At 40.4% G+C, this 21,791-nt stretch overlaps 2 protein-coding genes across 3 annotated transcripts; one reads left to right on the top strand and one right to left on the bottom strand.

Annotated features, from left to right (window-relative positions):
- Window positions 1-19: 19 nt before the first annotated feature.
- On the top strand, window positions 20-4,194 carry SPCS1 (signal peptidase complex subunit 1). The gene is made up of 4 exons (XM_075432343.1): window positions 20-346; window positions 902-961; window positions 1,267-1,353; window positions 2,365-4,194. The coding sequence occupies exons 1-4, from the start codon at window positions 20-22 to the stop codon at window positions 2,485-2,487; spliced, it is 597 nt and encodes a 198-aa protein (XP_075288458.1). The 3' UTR covers window positions 2,488-4,194.
- NEK4 (NIMA related kinase 4) lies at window positions 3,607-21,530 on the bottom strand. Of its 2 annotated transcripts, none has more exons than XM_075432336.1 (15): window positions 21,311-21,530; window positions 17,640-17,906; window positions 16,415-16,612; window positions 15,448-15,555; window positions 14,614-14,768; window positions 13,289-13,427; window positions 12,020-12,445; window positions 11,172-11,315; window positions 10,181-10,321; window positions 9,728-9,794; window positions 9,223-9,329; window positions 7,805-7,893; window positions 6,952-7,157; window positions 5,271-5,404; window positions 3,607-4,543 (listed from the first exon to the last, which is right to left on the bottom strand). In XM_075432336.1, exons 1-15 carry the CDS (start codon window positions 21,401-21,403, stop codon window positions 4,451-4,453), a joined length of 2,367 nt encoding a protein of 788 aa, XP_075288451.1. In that variant the 5' UTR covers window positions 21,404-21,530; the 3' UTR covers window positions 3,607-4,450. The 2 variants fall into 2 exon arrangements, with proteins under 2 accessions (XP_075288451.1, XP_075288450.1); XM_075432335.1 differs by having other exon boundaries at window positions 13,286-13,427.
- Window positions 21,531-21,791: the final 261 nt, after the last annotated feature.

A 21,791-nucleotide genomic window follows, 5' to 3' on the forward strand; every position in this document is an offset into this window, starting at 1 on the left:
AGGGCAGCGCAAGGCGACGATGGCGCAGGGGAGGCCGAGGCCCAGGCCCAGGCCCAGAGCGGCAGGCGGCGACCACGGCGGCGGGGAGCCGACGGCCGAGACAGCGGGCCGCCAGCCCGGGCTGACGGAGGACGGGGCGGGGCGAAAGGGGCCCGTTTCCGTCCAGCTCATCAGCCGACTTCCGGTCCCGCTTCCCCGCGGCGGCGTCGCGCCGAGCCGGGCCGCCGTACCACCGAGCAGCCGCCCGCCGCCGGGCTCCGACGAGGAAGAGGAGCAGGAGGAGGAGGACCGCGAGGCGCCGCTCGCCGCCATGCTGAGCGTCTTCCGCTCCATCCCCACGCAGATGGTACGGCAGAGCCGCCGCGGGAGGCCCCGCCGCGTCCGGGCCCTCGCCCCCTCGCCGGTGCTGGCGGCCCGGAGCGCTCCCCTTGCTCCCCGCGGGGCGGTACTGCGCACGGTTCCCAGTTTTTGGTCAGAAAAGCGGAGCTTTAGCGCGCTGCGAAATGGAGGTCGCGCGGGGCAGCCCCGCTGCGACAGGCGGACCGCATCCCGCCCCCCCCCCCCCCCCCCCGTTCTCTCTGTTGCGGTGGCCAGGCTTTCACTTAGTGATATTAATCTAACTGCAAGGGTGTTTGGAACTTCCATGGCTTACCCTGGACGGACAGCACTTGCTTTTATTTTTAGATGTGGTCAAGCCTGCAGGGGAGGTGTGAATTCAGAGCTTAATGCTTTGACACTTGCAATCCAGACATGGCAAGAAAAATCATTCTAGTCTTGTTTGAAAGTTGAATAAAAAAGCTGAGAACCTGTGGTCAGGCTGACTCCAGGCTCTAACCTGAAAGACTTTAACTGGCAAGGTTTGTGTTTTGGGTAACTGACAAAAAAATACCTCTTTCCACAGGACTACAAGGGCCAAAAATTAGCAGAACAGATTTTTCAAGGAATCATTCTTGTCTCTGCAGTAAGTATACTAGAACTATGGGCGATAACGTAAAGGACTATTTTCTGATCTTACAAACAAGGCGTTTTTTCCTCATTGTTTGGCTTAACTGCATCACCAAAAGCTTTAGACAAAATCAGAGGGGCTGCTGTGGAGTAAGACTTTTGTTCTTTCAAACTTTTACTTTCATTGTTGGCCTACAACTTTGAAAACAAGGTTAGAAAGAACTGTGCTTTTGAAAAACCTGTCTTTTTCTACTTCTCCTCCCGCCCCCAACTTAATTACAGCCTGAGAAATATTTGTTTAGCTGCTTCTTTTTTTTGCAGATAATTGGCTTTATCTATGGATACATCACTGAACAGTTCGGCTGGACTGTCTACATAGTTATGGCTGGGTTTGCTTTATCGTGTTTGGTAAGGATTTTTTTTCCCCAAATCAGAACATACATGTGCTATTTCACCTGAAGTAATCCTTAAATTAAGGGGCTGGCAGCACAGATAAATACTTGCTATGCAATACAGTTTGTTAATACCTATCTGTACTTTGTCCTGTAGAAAGTGCCTTACAAGCCAGTAAGTGCCTTTTCTCAAAGATTTTACAGAATCATAGAATAGAATCATAGAATGGTTTGGGTTGGAAGGGACCTTAAAGATCATCTGGTTCCAACGCCCCTGCCATGAGCAGGGACATTGGAGAACACTGCAATTTAATACTGCTTCTGCACTAGTTTTTAATTTCAATTAAATGTTATTTGAAGTCAAGCTAATAACAGAATGGACAGTAAGGCTTTCTGTGAAGCAGCAGTTTGTCACAAAAATTTTGCACCTGGCCCATGCTAACTGGGGAGAGAGGCCAGGATGCAAAGTAGAGAATTACAGAAGTAATTCCTTATTCGTGCACACAAGGTGTCCCGTTCCAGCTGGGGCACACCAAACACGGTTTTACACAGGGTTCTTACAGCTTTCAAGTTCAGCTACAACATGGTTTGGCCAATCGCTACTTAACACACACACTACTGTTTTGAAATCCACTGTAATTTTATGGCATCATCACCCACGGTGTCCTTGTTCTAAATGTCCCTGTAGTCGGTCTTGCTACAGTTCCTTATCTACGATGCCAGATAATGGGAGAGTTTCACAGAGGCGTTAGCTGGTGTTATCTTGGTAGTCCGGGGGTAGCCTTTTCTTCTTCAGGGTGGGTGCTGTTGTCCTCCTCATAATGAGCTGGGATCCTTTAGTCATTTTTACTTAAGCCTGACTATGCAGTCCACAATGTAGGCAATATATCTATAGTATGACACTGTATGAACTTTCTTAAGGCTAACTGGTATGATAGTTAGAGAATGAGATTTTCCTAATAAGCTGTAAAAAACACTTATGTAGCACCTTGATTTACATGTTCTGACTTCCTTCCTTCTCTCTAAGCTAACGCTCCCTCCATGGCCTATGTACCGCCGCAATCCTCTGAAGTGGCTGCCTGTCCAGGAGTCGGGAACAGAAGAAAAGAAGCCAGCAGACAGAAAGCCAAAGAGACACGCTAAAAGCTAAAAAATGTAGTTTTTCATGCTGTACTTTGTTAAATTTTGTTAAATGCATTTCCACTGGCATACTTCTTGGCTTAGCGTTTGGGTTTTTTCTTACTATTTTGTATACTACTGATGCCGTGAAAAGCCAGAGTTGAAGACTCAATAGTCGGCAGACTATTAAGCAGGTATTCTTTATTGCGGCGCTGGGCACACGGGGGATCTCTCCTCCAAACGTGTGCACCAAAGAGACACAGTTACTAGGTATTTATGCTATGTTAACATACATATTAATTACATTTCCAAGAAATGTTTATCATAGTAATGGCTTTTCCAAGAATTCATTAATATATGGTAATGTCCGTCGCACATGTTTGTTTGGCGTCTCCTGGCGGGGTCTGCAGCCTCCTTATCTCTGTAGCTTGCATACCTGTTCTCCCAAGGCCCAGATGCCTAAAGGGATTATTCAGGAGTCCCTTGTCTTGCAACCGTCGGAATTATTCACAAAGAACCAAGACTTGTTTCTGACCACCTGAAGTGATAACATCCCCTACATGTTACATTTGTTACATTTACAGTTATCACTACCATGAGCACACCAACATCTGCAGAGAGCTCTCTAAATTTTGGCTGGAGTTTCAGTGCAGTCACTGGGAAGGCAGGTGGGGGGGACTAACTTTAAGCAGCTACTGGAGGTCACATCTCACTCAAGTATTTTAGTAAAAAGGGACACAGCAAATCAAGTCTAGTTAAGCTGTTGCCAGAGCCTAAAAGATAATTACAGCTGGACTTCTAAAATATTTCTAACTATGTGTAAAACAAGCTATTAGTAGTGTCAGGTTGTAAGAAGTACTGTAAAACAGTACATACCCCACAGTTCTGAAAAATGCTAAGAACTGGAAAGTGTTCTAGGATAGGAGATTGGAGAGTGGTGATTTTTGTTTAAAATAATTTTTTCTGGGTAGAGAAAGGAATATCTTGACTCTGCATAATACAGTAGCTCTTGAAACCTTGTAATTTGAGCATCTAGTATGTGTGAGGCAGCAGGATCCACAGGTATTGCACTTTTTTACTGTCGTATTAGTCTCCCTGATAGGTGCTGGAGGTTACAATGTTTAAGCCACAGGCAGGGAAAGAGACAGGGTGTGCATTTAAAGTTTTATTTTACAAATTTAATTCCCTTTTGACTTCTTCATCCTTTAAAAATAAAACATGCATTTTCTGTAGTGATGGTACATAACAATGCCTGGGCATGTGTAAGAACACAATGTAGATACAAAGAAAGGGAAAAGCTAAGATGCCTATTTCTTTAAGTGACCCCGGTCTTGGGCACTTGTAAGGCAAAAGGACTTCTCCAGCTGGGACCATGGTAACCATGGCTAAGTTCCTTTCAAACCTTTTCAGGCTTACTTTATCCAGTAGCCAAATACTTTCCACCACCTTGGTGATTACCTTGGCAATAAAGACACAAAAGCAAAGGCTCTGCTTCAAAGCAGTACAGCCACCCCCATTAGCATGTTAACATGGCAGTTTAGAGAACCTGGAGAGCTTTTGGTGCTACAAAAATTAGTGTTTCTGCTCACTAAATTTTCACAACTATTTGATGCTTATAGCTTATAACCTATGACACCATAGCCTTGGCATAGATTTTGTTACTGTATTTAGAAAAAGGTTTTTGGTATGGTTATATACTATGACAAATTCAAATAAAAGTATCTTTTGTTTTTTGACACTCCTTTGTACACAAAACTTGGTACCCATCCCCCTCTGCAGCTATAAAAAGCAACTCTTTAAAGTTTCATTAAGAGAATAAAAACTAAACAGTTTCTCTTCTGAGAAAGTGATAGCATGGTTCACAGTTTAACATGAAAAAATATTACTACAAACTGTAACATTGACAAAGTCAATGGATAAACGTGCTCTGTAAGCTGGTCCAGTCTCTGAAATGAGCTATAAAACAGTCCTTTTCTCGAAGGAAAAAGTGCTGGTCAAAACTTCATGTTTTCTTCAAGAAATTTCAGATGGTGTACCTTCGCACTGTAACTCACATACTTGTCTCCCATATGCTCCCGCAACTGCAGCTATTTAGAACACACAAAAAAACCCTACTAAATTTGTTGACATTGAAGAAAGCAGGAACTACCACAACAGTAACAAAAAAAAAAAAAATACACCAAAGCACTTAACTGAAAGCAGCATGTGAAGTAGGACAACAAGATGGGAGGGAAGAAAACTGGAAGAGTCTGCTGTCTGAAGAGAAGAGAGTTCTAAATCCCATCTGACAACTTAAAGCATAAATCACATCTTCACAGGTTATACTTACCCATGCAGTATTTTATTTGTAACCAAGTTTTGAATCAAATGAGCTGGAGGTATTGCTCACTCACCTCCATTAGGAACAGACATAGAACTGTTCCTCACTTTGGACATAAGGGGCATCAGGCAAAGTAACGTGAAGGCAAAAAAATATAGTTCAAAAGACATCGCTATTGGAGAAAGACCACAAAGCAAAATTATTCACATCCCTTGGATCTTCCACAAACTCAGGGACCATGGTACAATTCTAAAGCTCCTGTGCTTTCTGAAGCATTTGTGGTTGAATGTAGTCCACTTTCAGAATCAAACTTTTTCAGATTGAAAATGCCAATATACTTAGGCCCTCTGCTGCTGCTGACTACATAATTTTTGGAATCAAGATTTGCACTACTATACCAATAGCTACAAAAAGGGGTGGGGGGAAGTAAAGACCCTGCTCATTTATCTAGGTTTATAAAGAAATAAAACAATTTTAATATGAAAGACATGCACCTCTCTCTTCACTTCATCATCTTCTTCCATGATGCTGTACACCTTCTCAAGAAGTTTCACTCCCAAACCTTTCACCACATCAGATCTCAGGATTTCAACCATTCTCCTAATCTTGTCAGAAACTGATAATATATCTATAAAAAAAAAATCAGTGCAGTAATAATGACTTTCAGTACAGTCAATTTTCATATTCTATGCAGTGAAGAAATGGGATGACATTGTATTACCACAGAATTCCAGCTGACCATTTGCATGAAATAAAGTTATCCAAACTGGCTATCTAGAATGATCAACAAACATGGCGAAACAGAAACACTCGGATGCTAACTCTTAAGACATGGGACAGTACAAAGTCAATGCAGACACACTTTGCACAAATAGGTCTCTGTAACTTTGTTTTAGGTAGTTCCTGTATAGTATATTACTTTTCATTCAAATAATAGTTGTACTATTCTCTAATACTACACCACCACCACAGTATTTTAAGAATAATTCAATCACTTGTGCTTATGGCAAATATAAAAAAAGTGTAATCACTGTGAAACACTAATGGCATCAGTTCTGCCATCTGCCTGTGTCTCAACAGCTTTTGAATCTCTTGCTCCTCAGGTGAAGCTGCCAACACAAGACAGTCATTTTATAATTAGGAACTGAACTGAAAACACTAGCTTGCTCTTGTAATCACTGAAATCATCAACACTCCTTTCATAGAATGGAACACCTTCCGAAAATAAAATATCCCATCTAATTAAAGTAAGTTTCAGCTTAGAAATGCAGTAGCCCTGTCATCCCACACAGTAGTAATAGCTGGAGGAGCTCACTATACAATATTTAAGAGTGAGAACGTCAGGCAGAAAAAAAAATACCACTGAAGTTTGTACCTTCAATATTCTGTCAAGCCTGATCAGAGACAAACTCTCTCATTCACTTTAACTATGCAGAATCAACTTACCAGAGTAAAATCCAGTGTTCTGCCATCGCTTTGCCTATCCCCAGACTAATGACAAGCAGAATCCTTACCACTTAAAACACATAAGCATAAGAGGGTCTGAGACTTCAGAAACCTACCCTCAGCTTTTTCACTTGTTCTTGCTGCATAGTAAGTACAGTCATAGCAAATACAATATTTTTCTTGCTTTTTAGAATATATATACATACTTAAGGTCTAAACCAGACCTTAAATACAAAAAGTTATTCCATTCTTGCATCTGTATCTGTAGGAAAAAATAAGCTTGCCCAAATTCTGCAATGAGGAGGAACTTCTGTACTCAAACCTCCACTATGTTTCCTGCTTTGTGTACAATTTCAGCTTTATCCGTAATTCACAAAGCTTTACAGCTATCAAATCACTTATTTGAATGCCCTAAAAAATCTTATTTCAAAATGTTCAACTCCAAGTGTTCATTTTGGAAGCTTGTAAGTCACATGGGGAAAAATCATATTGTTTTCTCTCTTCATTAATCATTACACAGATCAATTACACATTCCTTTCATTGGCAATTAAACAACAACTAGAGCAGTTTTGCACACAAAGCTATTTAGAAAGATGTTTACTTCTACAAGCATTGTCAAGACTTGAGAGGAAATAAGAGTGAATTGTCTTCTGTTGCCCACTCACAGGTTTTCTTTGTTTATTAGCAGTTGACAGCCATTCATTTAAAGCAATAACAGAGCAACAGACCTGAAGGAATCTCTTCAAATTTTAATTCCTCTGATTCACCAGGTGATTTTCCATGCAAAAGCAAAGTGTCTCGATATTTTCTATGAAGTTTAAACTCTGGGGCTGGAGTCGAGGTTACACAGTATTCAGAGTTCTCCTTAGAGTCCATTTTCAGTGTCTGTGTCATTAGCTGCACCAAGTCATTCATTTCATTCATACTGCTTTTTCTAGTAGAAGAAAAATAAGGTGTAATTCAGTCACCATTCATGATGCAACTTTCACCTTGCATTCAGAGGATTTTCCCTAAGTTTAGTGAGGTCCTGCTAAGTATTCCATGTTAAATTACTTCTTGTGGTGCAGTTCTATCAATAGCAACATTAGCAGTATTTCATCCAACAAAGGCTCAGAGCCCATTCACCCAGCAACAATTCACAATCCTATCAGCTACTGCCACCTGTGTAGCTGCACCTGTGGTAATGCAAACAACCCTGTTTTTTGAAAGGTTGCTTACACTGACAAAATCAGAAATAAATTCAGCCTCATTCACAGTGGAAAGGAAACATATTGGCACCTTTGAACTCAGGCTTTTAATGCATCCTGACAGTCTATGTCCTTTGATGCTGGAAGACTGGTTTGCTGGGAAGCTACAGTTGACAAAAACCAGAGGCACATAATCACGCCCCAGAATGTTCGGCAAGGGAAGTTTATAGTCGCAGAGGGGCAACAATTAAATGGAGTTCGCATCACACACTTCTTCAGTCTCTCACTATGTAGAGATAAAGTATGAAAGCAATCCCTGCCATTTTTCTCCACTCCAAGTCAAAGTCCAATATAGCACTGAAAACTCTTGCACAGTATTAAATAAAATACTTACTTCTCCTTGGAATCGCCATCAGACTTATCTGTAGAGCTTGTGGAAGAGCTTAACTCATCATCAGACAGGCAATGGTTTACTCTCTTTCTCTAAGTGAAGGGGGAATAAATGACAAAAATTCTAATGGTCAAAAGTTATTTTATCAATATGGCATGAATTACTTTTCTTACACAGAGAAAACTTTCAATAAAAGTATTTTTATAGACTCAGCTGTATAGTATTTAAGAAGTATAACTTTTGGTTTTAAATACAAGTTAACACACAGGACAGACTTTATGAAATGCTTATCTGACTAGCGCTACATCTCAGTCGTGCAGTTTTCACCACCATACATGCTTTACCAAGTGCCTATATTAAAAACAATTTAATCATGTATGTTTATAATAGAATTGGCTAAGAACTGACAAAGTCACTACTCTTAGCCCATCTATTGGTCTTTAATACACATTTAAAAATAAATACATTTTTGTCAGTTCAGTAAGTTCCCAGAATTTCCTAAAATTTATGGAGCCTTTAACCATTTGCGTCTCTGCAGTCTTGTGTTCAGTGCATAGCATAATATGCAAAAGAACCACTAGCATACACACATACAACTAGTGTGTACTAACCTTATGTAATCTCAGTTTGTGAATGCAGATGAAGTTTTTGCATTTAGATACCAGTTATAAGCATACACACGTAGGTAAAACATGCAAAACACCTTCCATGCAAGCGCTGGGCTGAGGAGTGAGAGCCTACACTTTGAAATTTCAGACTAAAATTTCTTCACAGTTACTCTTCTGCATTTATTGGTATTAATAATGTTCCCTTGATGTTGCAGAAGATTTTGTCCAATGTATGTTTAAGATCTTAAAACAGACTTTCTAATTAGACAAGGAAGAGAATGTTAACAGAAACTATTCACTTTTTATCTAGCAACTATTCCTTCTTGCCAGCACATAAGTGTATGCACTTAACATGACTGCAGATTTAAAAAAAAGTAAGAAAAATTCAACCACCACCACCACAGCAAAATTAGATGTATCAGGCTACAGGCAGTGTGTTGTGAATATAAATTTAAAGCAGACTATTCATCTATAACTAAAGCACAGTTCAGGATAAACTTTTTCCTTCCAAACTAAAATAAACACTGCAATTTCGAGAGCCCATAACAATCAGTAAGAGATCCCTAGTCTTCATCTCTGACAAGTGGAGTGAAAATGCACACTGAGCCTGGAATTTTAAACTGATCTAGTCAAACAAAAAGGTGGATTAGACATCTGTACTCTACCCCAAGACTTACAAAGCAACAGAGAGAGAACTGTGCACTCTTATTGACAGAGTTTCTTCCACAGATAGAGGGGGTTTTTTTTAATACGATTTTATTCCCGAATTGTGCCTGCATTTAAATATTTTGAAAGCAGATGACCCCAGTTTACCTGAGAAATACTAGGATCTGATGAGGACTGAGCAACTTTAACATGATTTTCCATACATGATTTTGCTTCAACTACTGCACTATTTGACGTTCGTCTTGCTGGAATCACTGGAAGGATGACATTTGTACAACATTTACAACTTAGCTGCGCGTATTTTGAATTAGTTTCAAGCTCATGCAAGAAAAAGTCTATCACCTGGCAGAAGATACGCAGATAGGTATTCTGCTAAGAGAAAACACTGAAGCTTCTATCTGAAAGGTGTATATTCTGCGCTTCATGTACATTTCAAAGACAAGTTGTCACCACTAAACACAATTGAACATAACTGAATAAGAAGCAGAAAAACAGACACGTTACCAGAAATTTTTATTTAACACAGAACTAGCCCCATAGTACATCTTTCTGAAGATGTCAGTGAAGAACAGACAGCAAGTTATAATGTCTTCATGTAGAAATTATCAGCCTACTTATCCACAGAATGTTAACATGCAAACACAAAAATTACCAGAGGGAAACATCTCCTCCTGAGACTGTTTCAGTCTCCTTCGTTCTCTTGCTGACAAGGGCCGCTCCTTCAAAAGAAGTTAACTTGATATTAATTAGCTATTGTCACAGTGGCTTTTGTTATCTAACCACCTATAAAGCAAAAAAACTTTTCTAACTGACATGGAAGACAGAGCTTTTAAAGTAAACCTTCTAATCATCTAACAAATGCTTAATTATTTACTACAAAGCAGTCTTGGTGAATGAAACTAATATACACTCCAGAAATGAAGCTTCTGACCTCCCTGGTTCAGCAGCGCAACTTCTCAGCCCCCCACTGACCCAGTGCTTGACAGGACTTCCACTGGGTAGGAAGCTACTACGGATTTCTTTACTCACTGTGCATATAATCACAGAACAACCTGCTCAGAAGGAACAAGAGACAAAATAAGCTGACACAGTATTCAGAACTAACCTTTGAAATGGCAGCTTGACTGGTTTTGGTGCTCTTTACAGATTCAGAGACTGCAGCAGCATGCTGCTCTGCACACCGCTGTGTTGTCTTCGTGTTCACATCAGAAGGAAAAGGTAACGGCCGAGGAGAAGCTGCTCTGAACTTGAAAGAGAAGGGAACAAGAATTTACATGTTTTTTTCTTTAAAGTACTCTGCAATCTAGAAGACATTCTTGCATGGTAAGGCTGGATGCCAGAGGCTTTGGATCCTACTGTAACCTCCTCACATCTCCCAACTTCATCTCTCCCTCTCCACAACTCTGCTTACATCCACTTCCCTTCTCCCCATCTCTACATCTTGTCCCCCTTCTCCCAGACTATTTTTCAGCCAGTACTTTTGCAACAATTGACCCCACCCTCAAACAGCAATACAGGATGTATCATACCCAAACCCAATCACCCTCTATCCTTCTATAGACAGTGTCTTTCCCCAAATAAATCTTTCTGCTCAGTGTAGAAGCATTGACAGGAGCCCTATCTTATGTGCATGTGTAAGGACCAAGATTCTCTTCCTAGAGTTTGCACTCGTAAGCTCAGGGCAGCCATTATACGTGTCTGTTCCAAAACAACTACTAATCCACAACAGTCAGGAAAAGTACTGCTGTACCTTTTGTAGTCACAAACAGTGAGAAGTCCTGATGGAAATTGCTAGGAAAAAGACTGTTGCACAGCAAGGGCAAAGCCCACAGTTCACTGTGTTTCCTTGCGCCCATCTGGCACACCCACCTCATGCTCGTAAGGGTTATTCAGATTTTCAAAGATTTACACAGACTGCTTCTAAAGGACATCTTCATTGTTCTGCATTTTGTTACCAATGAAGTTGTACAGATGCACATGACACAAGAACAGCATAAAAAACCCCACTCTTAAAAAAAATAAGTCCTATTTTTACAGAGTAAAAATTGGAGGAGTCTTAAAGGAAAGAAGAGAATTATCGTTTGGAGTATCTGCACCTTTTGTGAACAGACTTCAGCTAGCTCTCTTTTCTTCTGCCGTCGCTGCCGTGAGAGAGAGGGTTCACTGACAGAACTATGAGGCTGCAAGTGGGAGGTAATTTTTTCCTGAGCATCTCCCGAAGCTCCACAACAGACATCATCCTAATAAGTAAAAGTATTTTTTAAAAATGTAGATATGCCATTTCCAGATTTACACATAAACACTTTAAAAAAAAAAAAAATCACACAGGCCACTTTACTATGTGGACTCCATCCACCTTAATGTATCACAGTTACAACCATAACAAATAATACTCGATAGACAGAAAAAATACCTGCTGCACCAGTGTTTTTAAGCTACATAACCTTCAAAGAAGGACCCTTAACGGAATTACAACAGGAACAAACGGTGCTAGCAGCTTTTCAGTAGAATCCAAGCTCTGTAATAGATAATGATTTCTTTAGAAAAGCGTGTATGAAAATCTCACTGTAGACCAAAATGCAATGAAAAGACCATCACCACCTATGACCTCCCCGTCCAAATCAGGACCAACTCAAGATCAGCCAGGCCTACTTAGAACACAGAACAAAGTAGTTACAGAACTGTTTTTACCATCTCTCTTCTCAGCTGGAAAAGAAAATTGTTGTTCCCTATAAAACAGAATTTCCATTGTCTAGATGCAAGCCTAACACTGCCTTTGCAAACCTGAGGCCAAGGCTCCCTAACTACTTAAGTATCTCAATAATTGCATCAGTAGCTTCCTACTTCGACAGAAAAACATGTGCAGCAGCTCTCTAAATTTTAAAAGCTGACCATTAGTTAAATCTATTTCAAAGTCTATCTCAAGTAAGCATAAGTGCATTACCAGGTCAGTTTGCTTTTGGTCTTTTGACCCAGGCTGCAGGAGTTTCAAAGTGTCACCATCTTCTACCATAGCATCAACAGGAAACTGCTTAGACTCAACATCTTCAGCTTTAAAAGCTTGCTTTGCTCTTTGCTGTGGTCCATCTTCCTTAACCAGTGGGCTACTGGATGTTATTTTAGAATTCCCTGGCACATCTAAATACTTTCCTTTATTATTCTCTGGAATATGCTCACTGCCACACTTCTCATTTCCAGACTTCATCCTCTCAGATGGCAAAATATCAATATTCACTTCACTAACTGTAGCTAAGGAGCCTCCCAGGTTGTTCAAATCATTATTGCTTGGTTTTCTTTCAGACTCAACAGCTGGTTTCTCTGAAGGACAAAATTTGGTTGCTTTATATTTGATAATGCACTCGTCTTCGTGCTAGAAGGAAAACAAAAAAATGGATTACTTCTTGGGTATTATGCACACATGAAAAAACACTCCAAGCACGGAAGGAAAATCATTAACATACCAGAGTACATAAACTGAAATGAAATTATGATCAATTACAGATTAAGAACCTCAAAAAAGCCGCAACCTTCATTTTTAAAAAGATACAGTCTGCATTTGCAAATGGCGTATTTCAGGCATTGGTTTCTGCACATGCAGTACACCTACTTTTCACCAGGACCATGAAATAAAAGTTGTACTCTTTTGGCCCTGAATCCAATAAGTATCAACAGTTTTTCAGATGTACTACACCATATACACGCACTATTTGAGCACTGAAAACTTAAACCCACAATAGCAGACTCATCACAGAAAATAAGAAACATGCACAAGATTAACCATTACAAAAGATTTGTTCTAACCACTGGAAAGAATTGCAACAATAAACAATTTTTAGCTGCGACTATAATTAGTTTTTTCCAGTCAAAAATATATATTTAAACCACTTGTCATCAAATATTTGACCTCAAATACTCCATAAGTAACTCATAGTGACGCACAAATGAAAAAACGGATGTTGTTTAGCTAACATCTTACAGTTCAAGCATTGCAATTAGTTTTATTGATCCACAGCTGTTTATTTACTTCCACTCCTGCCTAAACACAATTCCTTCCTTAATATGAATTTTACACGTTGCTAGGAATCAGATCTACATTCTCACAAATGCTCAAGGCACTTCTTATAAAACTGATTTTTTTCTCTAGAAAAAGCAAGTGGGTTTTCTTTACATTTTTTTTAAGAAGAAAAAAAATAATATATATCTGTCTCACAACTTTGTATTTCCTGGCTTGCTCAAAGGACTGGTTTTGGTGTGTAACATTCTTGCTGTGCGATTCATTCTTTACTGAGACGACAGAACAAGGATCTTTAGGTTTAGAATTCACTGTTTTCCTATGACTTCTGGCAGCTTTCCTGTAAAGAAAATAAAAGTTGCTCAGTCAATCACCATCAACAAGACCTTAAGATATTTCTTTAGATTATACTGATTAAAAAATCTGTTTCGCTAAACAGCTTACATACAGAGAGTATAAGATACTGGGCTTTTTCAACAGACTGTGCACAACATACTCATTTTCAGCTCTACTAAAGGAGATTAAAAACACCATTCAGACTCTGCCAGCAACATACGCTTGCTCAGCAGAGCGCCAAGACCAGTCCTATCTGGAAGCAGTAAAATAATTGACTAAACCTGACAAAGAAAAATTGTATCAGTGAATATCAAAAGGAACTTGGTATTACAACTCTCAGCTGATAAATGAACTCAAAGAATCATATGGAAAGATGTTTTATTTCTTATCACTTCCTTGAAAACACTGGTGTTACTTTTTTTTTTTTTACCTCTTCAAATAAGCTGTGCAATCCTAAACATAGAATCATTTAGGCTGGAAAAGACCTCTAGGATCAAGTCCAACCATCCACCCAACACCACCATGTCTACTAAACCATGTCCCAAAGTGCTATATCTACACGTTTTTTGAACGCCTCCAGGGATGGTGACCCCACCACTTCCCTGGGCAGCCTGTTCCAATGCCTGGCCACTCTTGCAGTAAAGAAATTTTTCCTAATATCCAATCTAAACCTCCCCCGACACAACTTGAGGCCATTGCCTCTCGTCCTATCGCTAGTTACTTGGGAGAAGAGACCAACACCTGCCTCACTACAACCTCCTTTCAGGTAGTTGTAGACAGCAATAAGGTCCCCCCTCAGCCTCCTCTTCTCCAGGCTAGACAACCCCAGTTCCCTCAGCCGCTCCTTGTAAGACTTCTTCTCTAGACCCCTCACCAGCCTCTTGGCTCTTCTCTGGACAAGCTCCAGCACCTCAATGTCCTTCTTGTAGTGAGGGGCCCAAAACCAAACACCGTAAAAAAAAAAAACAACATTGCACAGTTTTGCTCTGCATTTGCAGAAAAAAATAGTTTCTATTCTAATTCCCACCTATTTCTCAAAGAATCTAAAGAAACTCACACGTTCACATGCTCTCTAACTGCACATAACAGAACTAATTTTATCCTGCTAAAAAAGATACGAAAAGGTGTAAAACAAAGACCACAGTAACATTAGTATTTTGCACAGAATTACTCAAATGAAAACATCTTACGCCTTCGTGGCTTCCAAAAACAAAGAAATTTGGTGCTTGATATATGGCTGTCGTAGTATGCTTTTCACACTAGGTCTTTCCTCGGGTTTTTTACTGAGCATAGTTTGTATTATTTCCACCAACTGTGGGCTGTAGTCCTTTGGCATGGGTGGCAACTGTAAAAGGAAAGGGAATTCTGATATTATTTAAATATTTGTCAGTAAGGGCTACTGCTAGATTATTTATGCATGACAGTTGTATTCAGCTATATACCTTGCATAAAAAATAGTCCCATTGTTCATATGCTGAAAGTTAACCAAGTGCTTAACATCAAACAGAATACAGAAATTGTGTTTTGTCTAAGAACTGTTCATATTTTTTTATTAACATCAGCAGTTAATGTTCTGTGAATAGGTATACAAAAAAAAAAAATCATATAAAATAAATCCATGTTAACTTCATTCTATGCCGAAGCAAGACAGAGACCTAAATAAGTTAGTCTTATCTAACACAAAAATGGCATCACATGGATAGTGATTTAATTCTTTGCACAATGTTTCAACCAGAAGTAAATTAAGAAAGTCATCTCGTAACTTTGAAAATTTATCAATATACTAGTTACAAAAAAGTGTAACAAGAAACTCTAGTAATATCTACAAATGAGTAACCTCCTGGGTGTGATACTACATGATACAACATCATGAAATACCAGTCTTACAACATATATGATGATGCATGTAACATGCAGAATATTTTTAACACCTTGCAGTATTTCTGACTGGAAAAGACAATGTCAAGTTCTAGACAGAAAATCCAAGCACAGATAAAAAAAACCAAAACTTTAGAAGTTTTTACCTTTCCTTCAATAATTCGATAAACCAAAGAATTCATGTCTTTAGCGTTAAAGGCGTGTTTCAGTGTAGCCATTTCATAAACGCAGCAGCCTAATGCCCAAACATCAGACTGAAAAAAGAAAAAAAAGAAGTTTCACGAACGTTTTATTAGTTGTAGAAGTTTTATCTCCAGACTTCGTCACCTTCTTTCAAAAAGGCCTTCAATGACAGTAAGCTATTTAAGACCAACTCCATTGCAAACTTTTGGCTTCAGTCTCACTCTCTGAATTTTGAACAACTGAATTATTTTCTTCCAAATATTACCAGACTTTTCTGAAAAGAAGTGGAGAAATTCAGAAATTTGCTGTTCATAGGGTTTGCTGTTTGTTTTCTTTTTAAGCACAACACTAGTTCTAACCAGCAAATGAAAATCTTTCGATTTTTCATTGGAAGAACAGTCTCTCCTCAGCTCTTGCTCATTGTAGACACTCGTATTTATGGCATGTGTGGTTTGCAGCAGGACCTGAACAGGTATACAAAAGCATGTTAGCTTTATTTTGTTGTATTTTAAACTCACAGCTACACTGCTTATGTGTCTGCTACTTTTTTTTAATGCTGCTGTTATGTCTAATATAGACTTTTGAGTATAAAGCTTCCTGTCTGTTATATAGTAAATTCAGAAAATGCAGCTAACTGATCTTTTTGTTTACACTAGCGTGCTGTGAATAGGTACAGGCAGCCTGCTGAACACCTTTGCTGTGATAACTTATCACATGCCATGAATTCTTATCTACTGCAGCAAACACAGTTCCAGAAACAAAGGTCCTTGTAAATCTCTTCCCTATTTTTTGGTTTGGTCTTTGGGGACATTAAAAAAAATTTGGAAGCAGCAATAAACAAAAAACAATAGATAAGATTGTAAAGTTCTCAGACCAACAAAATAACGTGCCTAACGAAGCAGAAATGACATTAGCATTAACATACTCTACCTTGTAGCTGTAGGGTTTGTGAGAAAAGAGTTCAGGGCTCATGTAGTACGGCGTGCCTATGAGAGTGCTGGCCATGTCGTATTGGTTTTCCAACACCCGGGCTATTCCCAGGTCACCCACTTTGATTATATTTGTTCGTGTCAGGAAAACATTTTGAGTTTTAAGATCTCTGTGCAGAATGTGCTTTTCATGTAAATACTAGGGGAAAAAAAAATATAGAGTTAAGCAACTCCTACTTGGTTCCTCCACACTGAAAAGTAAAATTACATTACACAAGTCAAAGAAGGAAAATATAAATGCAGAAAAGACGCATACATCACTATCAAAGTCTGGAGTGCCCCTGCTAAAGACAGTATTGGTGAATTAACATTAAGAATGACCGATACAGACACAAACCCAAAACTTGGCACTGCTTTAGCAAAATCTCCCCGTATGGCTCTAACAAGCTAGCAGAAAAGACGAAATAAAAATGTATAGTTAAGACTCAGACTTTAACTTACTTTCTGCTGCCATTTCTTGACAGTCATGTCTTAGTCTTTAGTATAAAATTTCAGTGGAAAACACAATGTGTGCTTTGTGTAAATAGGGACAGGAAATTAAGTCTTGCAATGAACAAGAGCAGGCAGTACTGTAGACTTGCCTCTGTCTGACCATAACAGGCAACTTTAAGATAGAATTTTCTGTCCAATTTCTTCTTTCTTAGTGTTAACATTCATATCTGGTCTTTATTACTATAATTGTCTTCAAAGTCTGATAACCTCCAAATACCAAAGTTCAACAGCCTGAGATAAGATTTAATAGCAGTGATGAATTCGTAGTCTAAATTTACCATTAAAAAAACACCAGCAAAACCACAGAACACAAAATACTTCTGAAATAGGCATTTTTTAAAGAAAAAAACCCTACATTTTGTAAATTTAATCTAAGCTTTCAAACCAGAGAAGCATTTCTGACTAGAATTGCAACCACTCCACAGGTTACCACTGTCTACAAAGATACAGAGGTGTAGACATAAAATGTGATAGCAATTTCTTACCTAAAATAGTAAGTTTATTTGACTGCGATGACCTGTGAACATTTTTAATGTACTAATAACCATCGTATTTAGATGCTACTCCAGCCAAACCGGAATTCAAAATCTGTGGCCCAACTGTGGAATTTTTAAATGCAGAAAGAGCCAAATTAACTTTATATCTGAAGGTGACAAAGTTATGTTTTATTTTACCTGCAGGGCCATGGTAATCTGGACAAACCATTCCACCACCTGATTCTCAGGCAAAAGTTTGCCCCTCTGCTCTTTAAGTTTGTGATACAGATCTCCTCCCTCGCAGAAGCCCATAACGATATACAACAGGCCATCCTCCCCCTGCCAGGATTCTCTGTAGGCGACTATGTTCGGGTGTTTCAACTGGGATAACAACTGCGCCTCTTGTTCTGCTGCTCTCCTCTCGCGGTTGGAAGCATTTTTAAGGTTTAGCTTTTTGATGACATACTGTAAAAGAAATCACAAGGTACATCATGAGAGATGAAAGTAACTACGCAGAAGCCCTAGGAAATTCCCCATATCTAAAGGAAATACAGTATTTGAAATCTCGACGCATTATTCTATAGGGACTGCAATCTGTCCCACAGTTACACACCACTTCTACAATTACATCGTAAAAGTGGAACAAGTGTGGCTATTCTATTCATCTACCTGAATAAAACTCTGCACAGGAATTTTGTGGTGTTTTGTGGTTTTTTGACTAATATTCACATGTATCTTCTCCCCTTCCTCCCATTTTAAATGTGTGTCTATCATTCATCTCTTAAGCACGAAATACCTGTTTGTGCACCACAGTTACTCTCAAAATGGGCCATTTCAATAATAACTTAAAAAGTATAACAACATTAAAGAAAGTATGCAGTCAATATGCAAAAAATTACAATGGATGTCTAGGATAAAAGTCATCTGGCTAGATTCAGTTTGCTCTTCTCTAGAAGAAAACCAAGCCTAACTCCTTTAATTTTATTTTAAGAAAAAGTAGACTTATCGCTTCTTCAGAAATGAAACATATGTTCTTTGTAAAAAAGAGAAACTCAAGAAATAACATCTCACAACTCTGGCAAGCATAGATCATATATTTTGAACATCAAAAAAAGTTGTTAAAATGTCAGTTTCAAGGTTTAGATTACAAATTCACCATTTTCATATTCACAAACGAAAGAGCTGAATTTCCGAATGCACAGAATAATTCTGCTGAGCTTTTTAGGTCTGTTCATTCTTTTCCTAACGAACATGCACCCGGCAGAAGACCCTCAAGGCAGAATTGATTTAGGATTAATTGCATTGTACAAAAAGTCTACAAAACATTGAAGCACGGGAGAACAGGAAAAGGCTTCGATTGGGAAAAGAAATGGAGCGAGCAGAGATGTAGCTGGAGGGCTGGTACAGTTAGGGACACATTGGAAAAATACTCTCTCAAAAACCTGAAAGCAGATGTAATTTACTTTTTTTAAAACTTGCCTTAAAACTACCAGATAACCATGTTAACTATCTGTTGCCTTTATGAGTTTCTGCATATGCAGGCTGAAACTTACTTGAGAAGAAATTAACTATTACAGGGGAGTAGAGACTCTCGGTCACTGAAAGAGGCCAAAGGTCTTATGCTCAGTCTTTCATTCTGTATTAAGATGGGTTTACAATTTTTTTAAACTACATATTAAAGCTGTTATTTACTTCCCTAATACGTACTATGTCCAAGGTACTTCTAAGGAATTTCAGGTTTTAGCAAAAATATAATTGAAGCTGATGATGAGACAATAAAATCCATCGCACATGTTCATCATACATGTCACTAATATTTAGGTTTGACCCAGTCCCCTTCCTGATGTAAATTTTGTGGTAATGACTTTTAGGGCATCACCTTTCCACAGAACAATCATGCTGTGGCATACACCTGACCTCACTCTTACCTGAGAGCTTTTAAATTGAAAGACCTAAAAAAAAATAATAAAAAATTACTTACTCATTTCTAGCATCCTTGGCAATTGCTTAGGGTGCCTATTAATCCAAACCAGCACATTTAATTAGCGTTGCTGATGACTGCCCCCTATATACCAAGGGAACCAATGATGCCGAAACCAAGAGCACCTCGTGATTTTGTGTTTCAGAATCTGCTGGGTATTATACAGGCTCCTCAATTCTTATAACCTGTGATGATGCACAGCTCCCAACAGCAATATTACAAAATTAATTGTGCACAGCATCATCTAAGTCTAAAATAAAACAGAAATGCTGCAACTACTACGTTCTATGTGACAAGCGAACTACAACTGAATCTCTGGGCATGGAAAGCAAAAGCTTTTAGCTTTATATCAACATCTGTCTTTAAACAATATACTACCAAAATGCAAAAAAGCATGCATATAGCCTAACTCCAAAGCAGGCACGGGTTATATTTGGTTTAATGAGTATGTTATCCTGGCAAGATTCCCATTAAATCTATTGCAATGCTCTTCTGCCTTATTTGATACCAAATTGTGTACAAATTGGATTTTTTTTTTTGTTTTAAACATTTGGAGGCACTCGACCTTCTCCACTAAAAAACAGCATTCAGTTACCAGCAAAAATGCTTAAACACAATGTAATTTCTTTCACAGAACATGCAGCACTATGCCAAAGCCACAACAAAACATCCTGATCATCCTGCTACAGAAGAAAGTTTATAAAAGTTGGCAAAAGATAACACACAGTAAAACGTATCAAATATTTAAGATAAAATAACAACGATAAGGAAGCAATGCTCTTGCCAGTGTTAATGACCAGCAGCATCACGAAGAGGTGAAATTCGATGACCTGTATACAGTTGAAAAGTCGTGTCAATGCACTGTTTACTTTTAGGACTATGGGGTTAGCAACCCTTTGCGGACATTGGACTATGCACCGCGCTGGCTGGCCTGGAAGGAACAAGTGCTGCCACCGCTGCTACCCAATCCACGGGTTGTAGGGATTCGCCTTCGGATTCCAGCCTCGTCCCTGCCTTCATCTGGAATGGACGCACCCTCCCATCACCGCTGGGCACAAACGCCTCTCCCACCACCTCTAGCCAAATCCTGGGCATAAGGCTCACAGCCAAGGTTTCTGCATTTGGCCAAGCAATACAGATTATTTCAACTTTCCAACAAAACGCTTGCACTTAACCTCCGACATAACCAAAACGTTGCCAGGTTCTGCCGCGGCAGATCCAGCGAACACAGGGCCTGTCCGTCTTTCCCCCCGCAGAGTCGACGCCAGCGAGAGCCAACACCAGAACCTGTTTTTTCCATCCTTGCTATCCCCTCTATCTCCCACACACATTCGCGTCTCAAAGCGACTACACTAGCACCAACAAGCCAAGAGCAAACTCCTCTGCTTCACACTAAGAAGAGCCAGCTGCGCTTTCCTGTCACCCAAAGGGCTACCAAAGCTACGTTTTCCCCCCCAAAACAAGGCATTATACACTTTAAAAAAAAAAAAAGCAGCGTTACTTGAACAAAATAAAAAAAGTAAGGATTTGCAGGGGGAGGTTGGGGGTTTTTTTTTGAGATTAAAAGGAGGGGGGGGAAGATTCTTCTCCACACCTTGACTGAAAGCCTTCACAGACAAGGGCAGAGAGCGGGCACACCGCACCGGGCAAGCCCAGCTCCTGCGGCTGCGCTCGCACCTCACACCAGGCACGGTCAGAGGTGCCCCCCGACACCAGGCCTCGGCCTGGTCGTGCCCAGGGCTGCCACCAGGGCCACATGCCAAGGCCGGGCCACCGGTCGCACCCCCGGCCAGGGTCCAGCGGCACCCCCAGACCAGGCCCCGGCCGTTCCCGTCCCCCCCCTCCGCGTCGCGTCCCGTCCCCCCCCCCGCCACCAGCCCCTCGCTACCTGCTTGCTGTCCTGCTGGTGCCGCACCAGGCTCACCTCCCCGTAGCTGCCCTTCCCCACGGCTCGGAGGAAGCAGTAGGCAGCCAGGGGCATCCTCCCGCCGCCCGGGCCTGCTCAGTGCCTGGCGGCCGGCACCCCCGGGGCCCGCCCGCCCGGCAGCGCGGCCGCCGCTGCCATAGAGATCCCCAGGGCTCCCCGCTGCCATAGAGAGTGCGCCGCGGCGGCGTGCAGAGCGGACCGCCGCACGCCTCTATGGTACCAGCGCTTCGCGGCGCTGCGGCGGCCATTTTGGAAGCGGGTGAGGGGGCCATGTTAAGAGTGGGCAGGCAGCCTGAGGCAGGTGGCAATCAGTCGTGGCGAGGTTGGGTTTCCCCCTTGTTAAGGCCCGAGAAACAAGGCCGTCCCGTTAAAAATGGTGTCTGACGAGGGTCCTTGGCGTGCTGCTCCGTGAGAGCCGTGTGCTGAGCCCCGGGGAAGTGGT

This window comes from Opisthocomus hoazin, chromosome 11 (assembly GCF_030867145.1).
Source record: "Opisthocomus hoazin isolate bOpiHoa1 chromosome 11, bOpiHoa1.hap1, whole genome shotgun sequence".
NCBI lineage: Eukaryota > Metazoa > Chordata > Aves > Opisthocomiformes > Opisthocomidae > Opisthocomus > Opisthocomus hoazin.

What these genes read in the sequence shown, in the direction of transcription:
- SPCS1 (XM_075432343.1), top strand. Translation starts at nt 20, where the DNA reads ATGGCGCAGGGGAGGCCGAGGCCCAGGCCCAGGCCCAGAGCGGCAGGC. An exon ending in GAATCATTCTTGTCTCTGCA is followed by an intron (nt 962 to 1,266) that starts GTAAGTATACTA and finishes TTTTTTTTGCAG; the next exon opens with ATAATTGGCTTTATCTATGG. An exon ending in GGTTTGCTTTATCGTGTTTG is followed by an intron (nt 1,354 to 2,364) that starts GTAAGGATTTTT and finishes CTTCTCTCTAAG; the next exon opens with CTAACGCTCCCTCCATGGCC.
- NEK4 (XM_075432335.1), bottom strand. Translation starts at nt 21,403, where the DNA reads ATGCCCCTGGCTGCCTACTGCTTCCTCCGAGCCGTGGGGAAGGGCAGC. An exon ending in ATCGAATTATTGAAGGAAAG is followed by an intron (nt 14,769 to 15,447) that starts GTAAAAACTTCT and finishes TTCCTTTTACAG; the next exon opens with TTGCCACCCATGCCAAAGGA. An exon ending in CAGATCCTAGTATTTCTCAG is followed by an intron (nt 7,894 to 9,222) that starts GTAAACTGGGGT and finishes CCCTTCACTTAG; the next exon opens with AGAAAGAGAGTAAACCATTG.